This window comes from Phaseolus vulgaris, chromosome 1 (genome assembly GCF_000499845.2).
Source record: "Phaseolus vulgaris cultivar G19833 chromosome 1, P. vulgaris v2.0, whole genome shotgun sequence".
NCBI lineage: Eukaryota > Viridiplantae > Streptophyta > Magnoliopsida > Fabales > Fabaceae > Phaseolus > Phaseolus vulgaris.
Genome location: NC_023759.2, coordinates 477,023 through 491,731, shown reverse-complemented (window position 1 = coordinate 491,731; position 14,709 = coordinate 477,023). Strand labels below are relative to the sequence as shown.

At 33.3% G+C, this 14,709-nt stretch overlaps 2 protein-coding genes across 2 annotated transcripts; one reads left to right on the top strand and one right to left on the bottom strand.

Moving 5' to 3' along the window:
* The first annotated feature begins 1,551 nt into the window (after positions 1-1,551).
* On the top strand, positions 1,552-4,890 carry LOC137816340 (HVA22-like protein i). Its single transcript, XM_068619437.1, has 7 exons — positions 1,552-2,017; positions 2,583-2,623; positions 2,731-2,829; positions 3,041-3,097; positions 3,202-3,265; positions 3,355-3,564; positions 4,029-4,890. Exons 2-7 carry the CDS (start codon positions 2,592-2,594, stop codon positions 4,581-4,583), a joined length of 1,017 nt encoding a protein of 338 aa, XP_068475538.1. The 5' UTR covers positions 1,552-2,017; positions 2,583-2,591; the 3' UTR covers positions 4,584-4,890.
* Positions 4,891-8,281: 3,391 nt separating this feature from the next.
* Positions 8,282-14,369, bottom strand: LOC137816339 (uncharacterized). The gene is made up of 13 exons (XM_068619436.1): positions 13,995-14,369; positions 13,799-13,914; positions 12,685-12,874; positions 12,364-12,445; positions 11,823-11,893; positions 11,339-11,380; positions 10,735-10,859; positions 10,362-10,455; positions 9,734-9,830; positions 9,481-9,656; positions 9,299-9,404; positions 8,884-8,970; positions 8,282-8,727 (listed from the first exon to the last, which is right to left on the bottom strand). Exons 1-13 carry the CDS (start codon positions 14,108-14,110, stop codon positions 8,617-8,619), a joined length of 1,413 nt encoding a protein of 470 aa, XP_068475537.1. The 5' UTR covers positions 14,111-14,369; the 3' UTR covers positions 8,282-8,616.
* Positions 14,370-14,709: the final 340 nt, after the last annotated feature.

The window sequence follows — 14,709 nt, the reverse complement described above, 5'->3', positions numbered from 1 at the left end:
CATTTTATAGTATATAAATGAGTGTAAACTTATATTTATAAATCAATTTATAAAGTTGAATTGGGTTTAAAGTTTACTTCTTACTGAGTAATTATTTTTTAAAAAAAATAAGTTAAAACGAAAAATACACTAAACTAGTGTGAAGTATCCATGAAAGAAAGAAGATAGATGAAACATGATTGTGTTTGTTAGATTCTTTATAGGGTAAAGAAAGAAAAAAAGTAGAAATGAGTTGTTGTGGTGAAAGAGAGGGAAAAAGTTGGAAATAGGAGATGGGTATTATATATATAAAAATGAGAGTGAAAGGCTACCAAATAGACATAATTAGGTGGCACATGAAGGAATGAGCAACATTGGACATTGATGTTGAAGTTTGGAAAATTGGTATCATGGTACATGATAATATCTATATTCAACATTGGCATGCCCCATAACATGCAATGAAATGGATCACTCATAAACTTTAAGAAGAAACGTAGAATCCAAGGCTTTTGCTTCTTTTTCTTTTTCATTTTCATTTTCATCTTCACCCCCACTTCTTTTCCTCTTGATGAGGAAACATCAACTTCTCCAATCTCCACATGGTTCCCTTTTCTTTGCCCTTTACAATGCATAAATTATTAATGATACCCTTATAGTCATATCATCAAAGGGTCCCTTTGCCTTTCTCAAATAAAACTTGACCCTTTATTACATGAGAGTGCTCTTTTCCTCTAAGCTTTTACTTTTTGAACCCAATAATCTACCATGGACATGCTTCGTTTCTTCTCTTAGCTTTCTTCTGCTTCACAAAAAAAAAAACTCCAAGAGACCCGTGCTTCCCACTCCACCACCTCTCAAAGATAATAATTATCCCAATCCAACTTTCTTTTCTTAATTATAGAATCTTTTCTCATTAATTCTTTAAATTATGAAAACTCCATGTAAATTTCCTCAAAATCAATTCAATAATTCAAAAAATTTAGTACTAGATGTTGGAGATCCCACATCGACTATAGATTAGAGTCTTTCATTTATATATAAATGGGTGCAAACATTAACCTCAAGAATTGATACCCAAAATGACGTATCTATCTCCTCAAAGAAAACAACCCAAAACATCAACAAACATGTAAGGTCAATAAATTATCTTTTTCCTCCCTCTCTCTCCCCTATTTACCTTAAATACTAATTTTTAAATCACTCAAAATTTGTCGAAGTTGAAATTAGTTATTTTGACCAGCACATTTTTCTTTCTTGCTTTACCTTTTTCTTATTTCCACTATTTTTCACATTCCTCTGCCAGATTATAACGGTTAAAAGTAAAAGAAAAAAAATAATCTTTTACAACTATTTAACTCAATGTTGTAAAGAATATTTTTTTTACAATGATACCTACACAATCTCATTTTTTATACAACTACCTTACAACTCTCAATACTATTATTTTAATATATTTTTATATAATTTAATTATAAATTTATCCTTTACTATATATTTATTTTTAAATCTATCCATCAAAGTTGTATGCAACTCCAAGAGTTCTCAACCAATATTTTTTTTTTTTTTTTTGTGTTTTGAATATTTGAGTGAAAGTGAAGGATAATTGATGAGCGAGGATCACGCCAAAACGAAGGCTACAACACAGCGCACACAATCTTTTCTCGTAGCTACACTACAGTGTAGTAGTGAGTCATCGATAGTGTATAGATTAATACACTGCGCACACTCTCTCACACTGATCCATAATAATCAACACAAAAACCATTTAAAATGCCTCTTCCGTTCTAAATCCAAAATCCTAATTCTCTTTCTTTTCTTCTTCTTTTTTTTTCTCTCTCTTTGCACTGTTTCTTTTCCCCAACACCTCTCGCCAACAACGTAACGGTTTGCGGTGGCCGTTATCGGCGCCGTCGCCGATCTCTTCCATCTTCCGCCGCCAGATTTACCTCTACTTCGTTCCTTTCGGATTCACACTGTCATTTCCGCTCTCTTTTTTTCTCTTTCTCTTACTTCAACGCAACGCGCTCAGCTCTAGGTATTTCTTTCTCATTTTCACTTTAAATGCTAGTTTTATCTTTGATTTGCGACGTGTTAAACAAATCAGATTAAATCAAACGGTTTTAGTGCATTAGACGGTTCTGTTGCATGTGCTAGTGTTGTGGAGTTTTTATCTTCGCCGCTGATCTTTAATTTACTTCGCATTGCTTCAACCTAGTTCTTCGATTCGCCGGTTTCCGCCTCTGCATTTTTCTGTGCATTCCACGGTTAGGTATTGCGGTGACTGATGAGCATTATCTACGTACGACAACTCGAGAGTTTGATTGTTCTAAGAACACTGCGCTTGCTATTGTTAAAGTTCGGAAAGAAAACTGAAAGGAATTGTGGTTCTGTCAAGAAAAATGGGCTGTAGGGATTAGGGATAGTGTTTAGGATATTGTCATGTTGCCATTTTATTGTGCTTGGAATTGGATGATTTTTGGCTCTGAATTGTTGAATGTTTTGAAATAGATTAGTTTTTGTGGCAATGCAATTGTTTTTATTCAGTTTCAGTTGCTTGAATGTTATGCTGTTTGGAGTAACAATTTTTTTTTCAATGTCAGGGATACAGAATGATAGGATCCTTTCTTACCTGGGCGCTTGCGTATGTATTTTGCTGTTCTAAATTTCCAGGTTTTTTCTGATATGAATGGTTTGTGTGTGAGATTTGAAGGTTAATCGTTTTATTTGGTTTTTTTAATTTATTGACAGGATGGTCTTTGGCTATGCTTATCCAGCTTATGAATGCTATAAAGCGGTTGAAAAGAATAAGCCGGAAATTGAACAACTCCGCTTTTGGTGCCAGTATTGGTATGCATTTACCATGTTTGGTTCAGCTGTTGGCAAGAGAAATAATCATTTTTGTTTTCAATAGCTTTTTCTTGATTTGCTGGAAAATAATGTCATTTCCCCCTCAAAATAGAGCTAATTTGAAACGCATTATAGATTCGTTGTTTGTGCTTAACGTGATAACTTCTACTAACAAATACTGATACCAACTTTGTTTTTCCCCTTGTTGCAGGATCTTGGTGGCCGTTTTAACAGTATGTGAGAGGGTTGGTGATACTTTTATATCATGGTAGAGGATTCTATCTTGGATGTGCTCAGAGAATATCTGCTTTCCTTATTAAAAAAAGAGTTTTTTTAATGACTTCTTAATTTTAAATTGATTTCTTCATGAAGGGTCCCAATGTACAGTGAAGCTAAGTTGGCATTTTTCATATTTCTTTGGTATCCAAAAACTAAGGTATGAAACTTCTTATTATGGTTGAAAATCTTATATTTCTTAGTTGCTTCTCTTCAATATGACAGTAGAATTTAATATTGATGTGTTAGGGAACAACATATGTGTATGACTCCTTCTTCAGACCATATGTTGCCAAACATGAGACAGAAATTGATCGAAACTTGTTGGAACTGAGGACAAGGGCAGGGGACATTGCAGTTTTGTATTGGCAAAGAGCTTTCAGTTATGGTCAGACTAGAATATATGACATTTTTCAGTTTGTTGCTGCACAATCGACTCCATCACCTCGACCTGCTCAGGTAGTTGATTATGATTATGCACTGGTTGTGTCTGCTATTATGATTGAGTGTGACTTAATTATACTAGAATATCAATTATCAGCTTTCGTATGTGGCATTGAATTGTGCCTCCCAAACTGATTTTTTCTAGTTTTTAACGACAAAATATGTATTTTTTAAAAATTTATGCATAAGTACATTTAAAGGTGCCAGACAGAAAACCTGTTAAAACGACATTGTACAAAGAAAGAGGAAAATATTGTAGTAAGTAATATTTCCTTTTTCCATGATAAATGTTGAAACGAAGATACTGCTTTTTGGTTCCGTGTTTGTACGTTGTTAAAAGTTATATATAGTTATTATCCATTTGTAACTTCAGTTTGTAGATTAATAGTTGCTTGGTGCTTCAGGAGGATGCAATTATTATCCAACTCATTGTTTTTTATGCATATCAATAAGAAAACAATTTGTTCTTGAAACCACAGCAACGCCCAGGTGTGAAGGTCCGTCAAACAGCACCTGCAAATCACCAACCAGCTGCTGCAACAGAACCACAAGTTGAGGAACCTCCATCCCCTACCTCTAGCACATCTTCAAGTCAGCTCCAGAGGGAAATAGCAGAGGAATTGGATTCTCCAAAAGTTCCTAAAGCAACCACATCTGCAACAGCTTTAACTAACAAGAAGACTCCTCTAGCAGGCTTAAGTAGTCAGAAATCGGGTGGAGCAGGTTTGAGCACTCAGAAGTCTGGTGGTGCTGGTTTGAGTACTCAGAAGTCTGGTGGAGCTGGTTTGAGTACTCTAAAATCTGCTGGAGCTGGTTTGAGTACTCAAAAGTCTAATGTTGCGCCTGAAACAAGCATCCAATCTGCACCAGCAGAGGCAGAGGCGAAGCAGATTGAAGCAGCACCACCATCTTCATCCTCTTCAGTAAATGAAAATGGGAATCCTCCAACTCCTACAAAAGAGACCCAAATGGAAGAAAGCATTCGGGTAACACGTGGCAGACTAAGAAAAACCCGATCAGCAGGAACTCGCTAGCACACGGATTATTGTCAAATTTTAGCCTGAAATAGGAAGTAGGTGGACAATGATGACATTGAATTGTTGTAAAACTTCATGTAAATCTGTTTTCCCAAGTTTCCATTCCATTTGTTGCTTCATTTTATATATTTTTTTTTATAAATTTTATCTTGGCACGGAAGCATTTGTAGCCTGATGCCACTTTATATGAACTTAGTTTCCAACCAGATGTTTGCATCGGCTGCTTTTGTATAGCTGGTCTTCATGTTGGTGTAACACTATTACCAAGTTTTTCATTACAGGGAAGGCAGAATAACTTCATTAATTCGCAACTTCTCTCCATAATACCTCTTTGAATACATTACACGAAGCAGGTTGGTTATGCACCACATCAACCAAAAGGGTTGGTTTCACAAATTTAATTTAGAATATGCTAGGAAGTGGCATTTGTTTTTGGTGACATTAATTGTTATGTGGCGAAGGTTAAGTGAGTTAAGTTACAACGAAATCGTGGTGTATGGGTTAAGTAAAAAGAGTTGTGACTTGACTATTAGTTATAGTTTTTTGTCAAGTGGTAAATGTTTGATCTAACAATTAGTATTAGAATCAAGGTTACAAATTTGATTTCTAGAAAAGCAATTGTGAAGGAGAAGATTGTAGTTAGTGATATCAATTATTCCGTGATGGAAGTCAAGTGGGTCAAGTCACAATTGAATCGTGACACTTAAACTTTTATATTTAGAAATAGTTGTATTATGACTATTAGCTATATGTTTTGGTCGAGTGACAAGTGTTAGATTCAATAGTATCGATGTATATATAAAAAGATATCAATGCATAATTTTCTTTTTAAGCGGTTTTCATAATTACAATTTATGTTGAAATTGGAATATGAAATACTCTTTTATACTCTAGATTCTGTCGATTTTCTTTATTCCATTATGTGAATACTTTGAGAAGAGTTTAGGTGCAAAGAAGAAAGTTAAACTTAGAAATTCTACAAGGTTTCGAAATTTCAAACGGAAACTTTCAGAAGTATTCAGAAACTAACGTCTTCAATATGCTATTTACCCTCAGTTTGACTTGGAATTCTATAACGAATTGAACCGTTGCAACAAAGACCTGGTCATTTCTCAATCGACTAAATTTTGTTTAATGTTAACTAAATCGCACTTTCATTGCACGAAATTATCTCTATCATAATATTTAATCTTGGTTATGAATATTTCAGAGGTAGTATAAAACTATTTTCTACTGCAACTTAAACCATGGTCTCATACTAAAATTTCTAACATTGTGGAATAGAAAAGAGAGTGCAGAATAATTGGTAGCATTTCCTCATCCCAAATGAATGGATGAAACTAACAGCTACTACAAGTGATGTGATGCAAAATAGTTAAAAAAAGAGTTTTCAGCACATGATAAGGGTTTGGGTAAGAGAATTTCTTTCCACTAGCCGTTACCATTGACTTTTCACAAACTTATCCTTTCATTGATCACATCATCAAGAATTTAATCAACTTATATCATAGCATATCTTTGATGAGAAAGGAAACAAGAAAATATAAAGTTTTTGTGATGCATGTAAATGAAAAAGAATTACTGTATATAGATTTAACTATTTGAAATAAAGTTAACTATCATTAAACATTTCAATATTTTCACTACATTAATCCATAATTTTTTCTCCTTACTACAATTACTTTTTTCATAGAACCCAAATCTTTCTAGAGTTTATTATTACTCTACATCCAATTAGTGGTATTTTGGTCTTTGAAATAGGATTAGCTTGAAGTGCTTGCAACAAAAAAAGATGGCATAACCAAAGTGGACCTATATTTGCAATTGCTTTTGGTATGCAAACCCCATGAGCATGACACCCCAACTAACCCTGCAAAAGTAGGGAAAGCTGAACACTCTCACTCTTCCATTCCATATACTTTGGATAAATATTCTCATTACAATTCTAACAAAAATATCAGTTACCAACTCTTTCATATCACTTTCATTGCACTCATTTTAGAATCCACAACAATAATACTCCTACTACATCACAATACTTCATCTGTTTACTAATAAGAGATATGCACTAATACATATTGGAAGTTGAGACTTCTAAAAAAAACATTATCAAATATAAATCAATTTTAGATAAAAAAAAAATTAGTTCTTATAGACTAAATTAAATATTATTTTAGAAACTAAAAAAATTATTGGTTTCTAATTTAGTTTTTATTATTGATAAATAGTTTTTAACTTAGTATATATTAATTACCAAGGTTTTTGCTACCAAATTTAGAATGTAGATAATTGGTAGTTAAAACCTTGGTAGTTAATTAGATACCAATTTAGAAACAATTTATCAATAATAGAAATTAATTTAGAAATTAATAATTTTTTTAGTCTCTAAGATAGTATTTAATTTAGTTAATATAATAATTAATTATTTTTAGTCATTAAAATTGATTTCTGTTTAATAATTTTTTATTAGTTGATTTCTGTTTAATAATTTTTTATTAGTGTGAAGTGATACCAACTTTAACAAGAAGAAGAGCAAGTCCACCATCATAGGATTTTTTTCTTAATAGTAAGTAGAGATAATTAGAGAGTGATCCTTCACCAGCATTGTACCATCCTTGCTAGTGGAAGCATCTATTGTTCTTAATGCACAATGGACACTAATGCCATAACAATCAACGATTATGATTTAACTGTATATTTCCTCTCTTTTTTTAATCTCAGAGCAACTTTAAAAGTATAAATAAATAATAAAATATAAAATTGTGAGGCCCATTTAAGAAATATTTTAGAGTTATAGGTTAGATTAAAAAGTTTATTTGAATTGTTTAAAGTGGTAAAATTGATGTAATATTATAGAGAAGAGTGAGTTCTATACATAATGAATTTTTAACAACTTGATGGAGTTGTTCAGTTGGATTTTCCCTAATTATAAACTACTTTGAAAGTAACTGTTAATCTCATGTTTGTTGTTATATCTCACTTTTCATTCAATGGTGGGTCCCAGAGTTGTTCTAAGTTTAAAAACTCATTACCAACACAAGTTTGATGCAGTGCCTTTTTAATTTTATTTTTTTTGTACTGTTGTAGTGCCTTGTTTGGTAAACTGCAACCACTAATTCTTACAAAGTCAGTGTTTGACATTAGTTTAAACATACATTTTAATTGCTTACAAAGTTTCAAAAATAATTTCATCAAAACCCATCCAACCAAACTCTAAAACAAATAGGCATTGAAAGGTGTGGTGGGTCCATTAAAAATTATAAAATTATTGGGTTGGAAGCATCTATTGTTCTGTTATTTAAAATGGTTTAAAAGGAATGAAAATATGTGTATTAACAATGGTTTCTAGAATGTAGTTATGCAGGTCGACACATATACACTAATAGAAACATATGGCTAAAACAGAAGTTAAGTTATTAAAATTTTAGGAGAACATAATTACATAATTACATAATTCGAATTTTTTCTAATGAGATTAATTTTACATAATCCAAATGAATGATTAGTATTCGAATTATATAATCCAGAATATTATTTTTAAAAATATATTCCATATTAATAATCCGTAAATTAGCTTTGAATTATGTAATCTAGAATATATATATATATATATATATATAATTTTATAAAATTATTACTGAATTTTATGGATAAAAATGTATTTTCACGGTTTTTTATAATGTGACACAAAATCATGAAAATGCAGGAAGAAGCATTCAGTAAAAATACCATCAGATTACAGCCCACGATAAAATTTCTGTGCCAGTTAAGATCATTGCAGGCAGTAAACATTAAAATAAATAATTAGTGTACATTCTCCATGTCATGTCCTTTGGCCGACCAAAAACCTAGTGGGAAACTCAAAAATGTTAAATTTGCACAGCACCGTATGCAGCCGAAAAGATGACAGTTGGTCCCTGAAAGCCTTGGGATTCATGTGCTATTTATCCAATATGCATGCACAAGCTGGAAATTTGACTGATGGCAAGAGTGAGGATGCAAATGGAGAAAGTGGGTAATCAAAGCAAAACTATTCTGTTGGAGCTATGGAGTTAGCTGTGCTGCATATCTTGGTTCCACTTAGAATGTAGCCCCCAAATGCACTCATTTGCATGCATGGGTGAGTTCTAGATGGAAGTACCTGTGTTATAAATATGAATGAATGAATTGTTAAAGGAAGGGTGTGATCTGTATATAAAAATTTGATGAGTAACATAAATAACTTGTGTTACTAAAGGACTTCATACAAGGTGTATAATTTCATTACATTGATATGAATGGCATAAATCACATGTACCTGGTATTCACGTAGCCAAGGCTCTGATATTTGCAATCCAATGGCCATTTTCCCAAGCTGTAGATTGTGCATGCAAGTTGCAAGAGGCTGCATTTATACAACAGTGGACGAAGATTCTGTTAGTTTAAGTGATCCACACGTTGGTATAGGACAAGATAAAAAGGTCAAGGAAGGAAACTTCATGAAACAATGGAGTGAAGAATTGGAGAAATCAGTTGTCAGAGAGATGCAAGACAGAAAACATTTTGAGTTCTTGAAATATTTTGGTATTCATAAGCTACCCGGAGAACACGGAACTTGATCCCCCAATATTAAAGAATTAAAAGAAATCATCAGTTAATAGAAAATATTATCATGCATGAATGACACCAATAATTACATAATAATTCATCAAGCTAGAAATGAGAGAAAATACCTGAAGATATTGGTGATAAATGGCAAATGGAGCAGAGTTTGCTAAAAGGGGCAAGAGATCTTTAACCAGTGTCCAAGTATCCAACTCTGGTGCAGCAACAATTAGACTGTACAGATGGAAAAGAAAAATGTTCAATTCCATTATTCTTTGAACCGTGAAGGGACATATTTAAAGTTAGGTACCTAGAAAAACCATTTTCCTTCCACAAGTCAATGACTTCTTTCTGCGCCCTCTCTCCAGCCTTTGGAGCTTTCCGAACTTCTAGAGCAGGTTCAGTATTCTCTGTCCCAATATCAGAAATTCCATTTTCCGATGTATGAGAGATTTCCACCATGCTGACCGATGCAGAGGTTTCATCCTGCACACCATCATAACTTATTATAGTCTGCAAACAAAACAAAACCTCCATCAAGAGATCAAGGAGAAGCTACTTACATTTGACTGGCTTTCCACATTGCAGACATCATGTTGCAGAATTTGTTCAGATGATTCTTTTGGTAATAACAAGTCAGAAATGGGAGAACGTAGAATTCTGCAACAAATAAGAGATGAAGATGATAAAGCCAGAGACAAGAAACAAAACCTTGGAACATATTCAAAATGACCACCTAATGTGGGTTTACAAACAACTTGTTCAGAATCATTTTCTATGGTTCTCAGATATATAACATGAAACTAATAATATCAATTATATGAATACAAGAGATTCATATGGTGAACGACCATATAATATCAACTATTCTTACTACTAAATTATCCATCATTATCTATAAAGAGACCTCCATAAAATTTTCTCCCTTTATCCCTGGGCTTCATAATTATTAAATTCAAAGAAAAATTGTGTCTAAAACTTATTGTCTGGAATTAAAAAATAATTATTTTAATATTGTAAAAATATCCAGGTTTACAAAGAACATCCAAAACTATCTTTGAAAAAATAAAGCTTAAAATATGCAAACCATCCATTTCTCTTTTAGTAACCAGTACAGCAAGATTGATAAAACAGATTATGATGATTTTAATAAGAAAATAATTATTAATGCAATAAAACACATCATCTAACCTCTTGCAGATTTCATCACTTAAGTTAAATATCCTCACGATATCCATGGAATATGGTGCCTGCCCAAAATATGAGTTGCATACAAAACCGGTACCTGTAAAATATTTAATGTTGTTACACACTACAACACAGGTCTATCACTTGCTCAGTCAGAAGATCGTTCAGAACAATAGAATATATGTGTATATATATATATATATACAACATGGAAGTGCTATTTCCTTTATATTACCATATTCACTGGCAATAATTCCTCAGTTTATTACACATTTAGGAGTTACAACTTCTTTTGTAAAAGAACCATATTTATACTTATTATTAGGGAAAAAATGGCACTATCTAAATGGCCAACTTAGTTTAATTTATATTATACCTCCTAAACGTTCTGCCACAGCACCAGTGAGAAGGCCACCAACCGTATCAACTACGAGAATGTCAGAACTTGAAGAGACGTTAGCCATGGAAAGTAGAAGGGACAATGTGTCTACTCGCAGGAATCTGAATCATTAATAGTTAGTCAGAAACAACATCAAGGATAGATGATCAATTCATCGAGAGAAGATAAACCCACTATTTTAATTCTATAAACAGCCGAATATGTATTTTTGTATGTCTGCACAGCAAACAGGATACACAAGTGCAAAAACACGAAAAATAGTAAGAATATATACATCCCAACACTGATAATAAACTCAGGAGTCTGACTTCTTCTCAAAGTCATAAAGTTGGGAGTTTGCTTTAATAAAAACCAGAAAATTAGCAACTATAAAGCCTGTCTATCCAGTTTAACATATACAATGATGAAACTTTCTCTCTTCTATTTCTTTTTACTTTTTTTTAAAACCACATACATGCATCATAGATTTTAATACTTGTTCACAATTTACGTCATGCCCCATAAGAATAACTCAGCCAAATAGAAAATAAATACACATGGTAAAACATGTGAGGAAAAAAAAAATGAAGACAAGACTTACCCAATTTTGGATGGATACTTCTTAAAATAGGCTTCACATATACTGGAGGAAAAAAAAAAGACTAACTGTAAGTAATAGAGTAGAGACTCAATATCAAAAACTGATACAGTATACACTTAAAGATATGTATGTCAGACAAAATATAAGTCACAAACAACTTCATAGTAGAAAAATATCCTGTTCTTGATAGATGATATATCAGGGGGAAAAGTCAATCATTAAAGAGAATGATATATTTGCATGACGTAATTATTTGTATAACTTTTATAGAATAATATAATGCTCCTTTGTCCCACCACAAGCGAACAGTTTGTAGTACAGTGACAAATGGCATAACAGCATAATGTCTTATCATCAACAGAACAACAGCCAGAAAGTCCAAATAGGGTAGATCTAAGGCATGTGATCAGTTGCAAAAAAATATTATGTTAACCATTATCAATATGTAATAATAAAAACAGCACAGAAAAATAATCATGGAAACCTTCGAGCAACAGGACGCCTCATAAGTACTTTTGGTGCATATTTCTTCTGCTTCTTAAGTCTATATTTCTCCTGCAAAAATGGCACAAGATTTACTTCAATTTCATTCCTAAAACATATATATATATATAAATATATATATATAGACACACACAACAAGGTCCCAAAGAGATAATACTGTGATATTTTGGTCTCCAAAGGTTTACAAAGTTGCCAACATGCTAACATGTTCAACCTTTCGTTATTTGGTTATTGGTTATTGCTTATTTGTGAACCCTAACAGTGAAACTGATGTAAAATGCTAAAGGAACATATATAATGCTATTTGTCTGGTAGAATGCTTATATGGAATGACATTCCCACCTACAACCATATATGGTCCTGAAATCAGTTGTTGCAGTACATTTGGAGAATGTTTAGGATGGCTTAAATTATTGACTCCAGTTGATTTTGTTAGAAAAATAAAGCTATTTGAGAATTTACAAAAGCTTTTCGTATATTTACTCCAGAGTAAACCATGAAAGCTTCAACAGTCAAAATACCTGTGAGAATGATGTTTTCTTTTCAAATGTCGCGCTATTGGCAATGAGAGCTTCAATTATTTCATTACCTCTTGCACCCTGCCTACATAAAAGATACAGGATATCCATTCACCACTAAATTCCACAACATTAACAAAGAAATAATATATTGATAGGTCATTTCAGAAAAGCAAGTAGAATTCACAAGAATAAACTCAACAAAGAACACTAAAACACACTCACATTACACGTCAAATCAAAGTCGCAGAACCAAAATTCATTTAATCCCCAAAAGCTATTACCAGGAACCAATACTCAACCAAGAGAAGAAGATGCACTCACCTTCTCATAGCTTCTATATCTTCACCAGTAAGACTTTGTGCGGTATTATTGTCAACCAACGCACGATTGTCCCTTGACTCAACATTCACTTCACCATCTCTTACTTCTTCAACGTTATTAACATTAACTTTGTCCCTCAACTCATGACTCCCCTGACCATCTCCTATTTCCTCAGCATTGTTAACATTAACTGAATTGAAAATAGAGAGTGACCGTTAGAGCAAGAGAAAACAATGGTAGGGTGCAGAAAATGCATCAATTAACCATAAAGAATAAGATTTTAAAAAAAAATCAATCACAGATAACCTCACTCAATCACTCACAAGACAGAAACAGGCCTATGACAGAACAATGCAATTCTTTTTCTTATGAAGAGGCAAAAAAGCTATTGAAATCAGACTTGAAGACAAGGTGTTAAGTCTGAACAACCAAAGTATTACACAAAAAAGAGCAAATGTTTGACACAATGCAAAACATAGCAGCTCCACCGTTACATTTCATCCTTAAACTAATCCACCCTTTCCCTAAAGGTATCCAAACTAACTAAAAAACCCATGAAAACTCCTCCCATATGGGGCAATCTCCACACATATTTGCATGTAATAAGTGTGCACTGATATAGTTGCATTGCAGTAACCATTTCAAACAACTCAAACACATTGTACTTTTTCCACCACCCCCCACATGTATATTTATCATCAAACTTCATCCCTAAACCCTGCACACAAAAACACCGCAGCACCAAAGCCAGCCAATACGTACTTAAAAACATGGTCACCCCCAAACATACATCCCATATGAACCCAAGTACAAACTACAGCCTACAAAACAGAACAACGCTATAACAAAGTACAATCTAACATTGGCAAATGAAAACTAGAGAAAACTATCTATAAATCATAATGGAGTTCTACATATCATCATCTAGTCACAAATTGCCAAGCAAGACCAATTTACTGACTTTTACAGCAACTACCTACCTTAAGAGTCATACAATAAAAAAGGTTTATTTTACACTGCATAATCAGAAGTGAATACACAACGATAACAAACAACACTTTACTCAAAATGGGAATGGCCAAAAGCAAGTAAATGAAAAGGAACACGAGTGAACCTTGTGCGGGAGAAAGACAAGGCCCTTCGGGAGCATTATCTACTTGAAAAACAGTACCAAAGGCACGACCAATTAAGGGTTGCAGAGAGCAGTTTTTATTCCCAATCTTCAATTTCCTGCAACACCAATTTTACTAGCATTTAAAAACCAGTAAATAATATCAAACACAAAATAGAAAAAAAAGAAGAAAACTAACGCTGCGGGAGAGAGACGAGCGAAAACGAGACGGTCTCCATCGTTGATATCAAGCAAGACGCTGCAACCTTCCCAAGTGACTCTGCCACTGTTACTGTTACTGTTACTTTCTCTCATCTTCTTCTCAATTTTATGTAAATAAACTTCTAAACTGAGTGTTTAACAATGAAATTTTCAGTCACAGAGAGAGAAAGATCTGATAATAAGATTGAACTATGTATATATGTTTGTTGATCGTGCAGCAATTTTGGTGTTTTCGTGCTAGCGGTTTGTGTTGCGTCACAGGCATAAACCCCTTGTGACATAAACTGGGGTACTATTCGAATTAGAATTAGGTTTTGGAATAGGATCTGTTAACCGTTGCGTTTTTCGTCATAAACTTGTGTTGGGCTTTCACTTTCTAATATATTGGGGCTGCTTCTTCCTGCACCCCATGACTTGTTTAGACACGTCCATAAAATTCAAAATTTCAAAATGGTCCTTCAGTAAAAAGTTAAAATAAAAGCTGTTGGTAAGTGAGTGAAGAGAGTGTGTGGATTGAAGGTGGTGATGGTGGCGGTGGCGGTGGTTGTTGTGGTGGTGATGGGTTGTGTTGACGGTGATTGGCATCATTGGTTGTAGTTCATGGTGGTGATATCGTTGATGTAAGTCTCAAAAGAATTTAAGACAAAATGCGACAAATTTCAGGTCAAATGAATGAGTATTCAGTTAGGAAA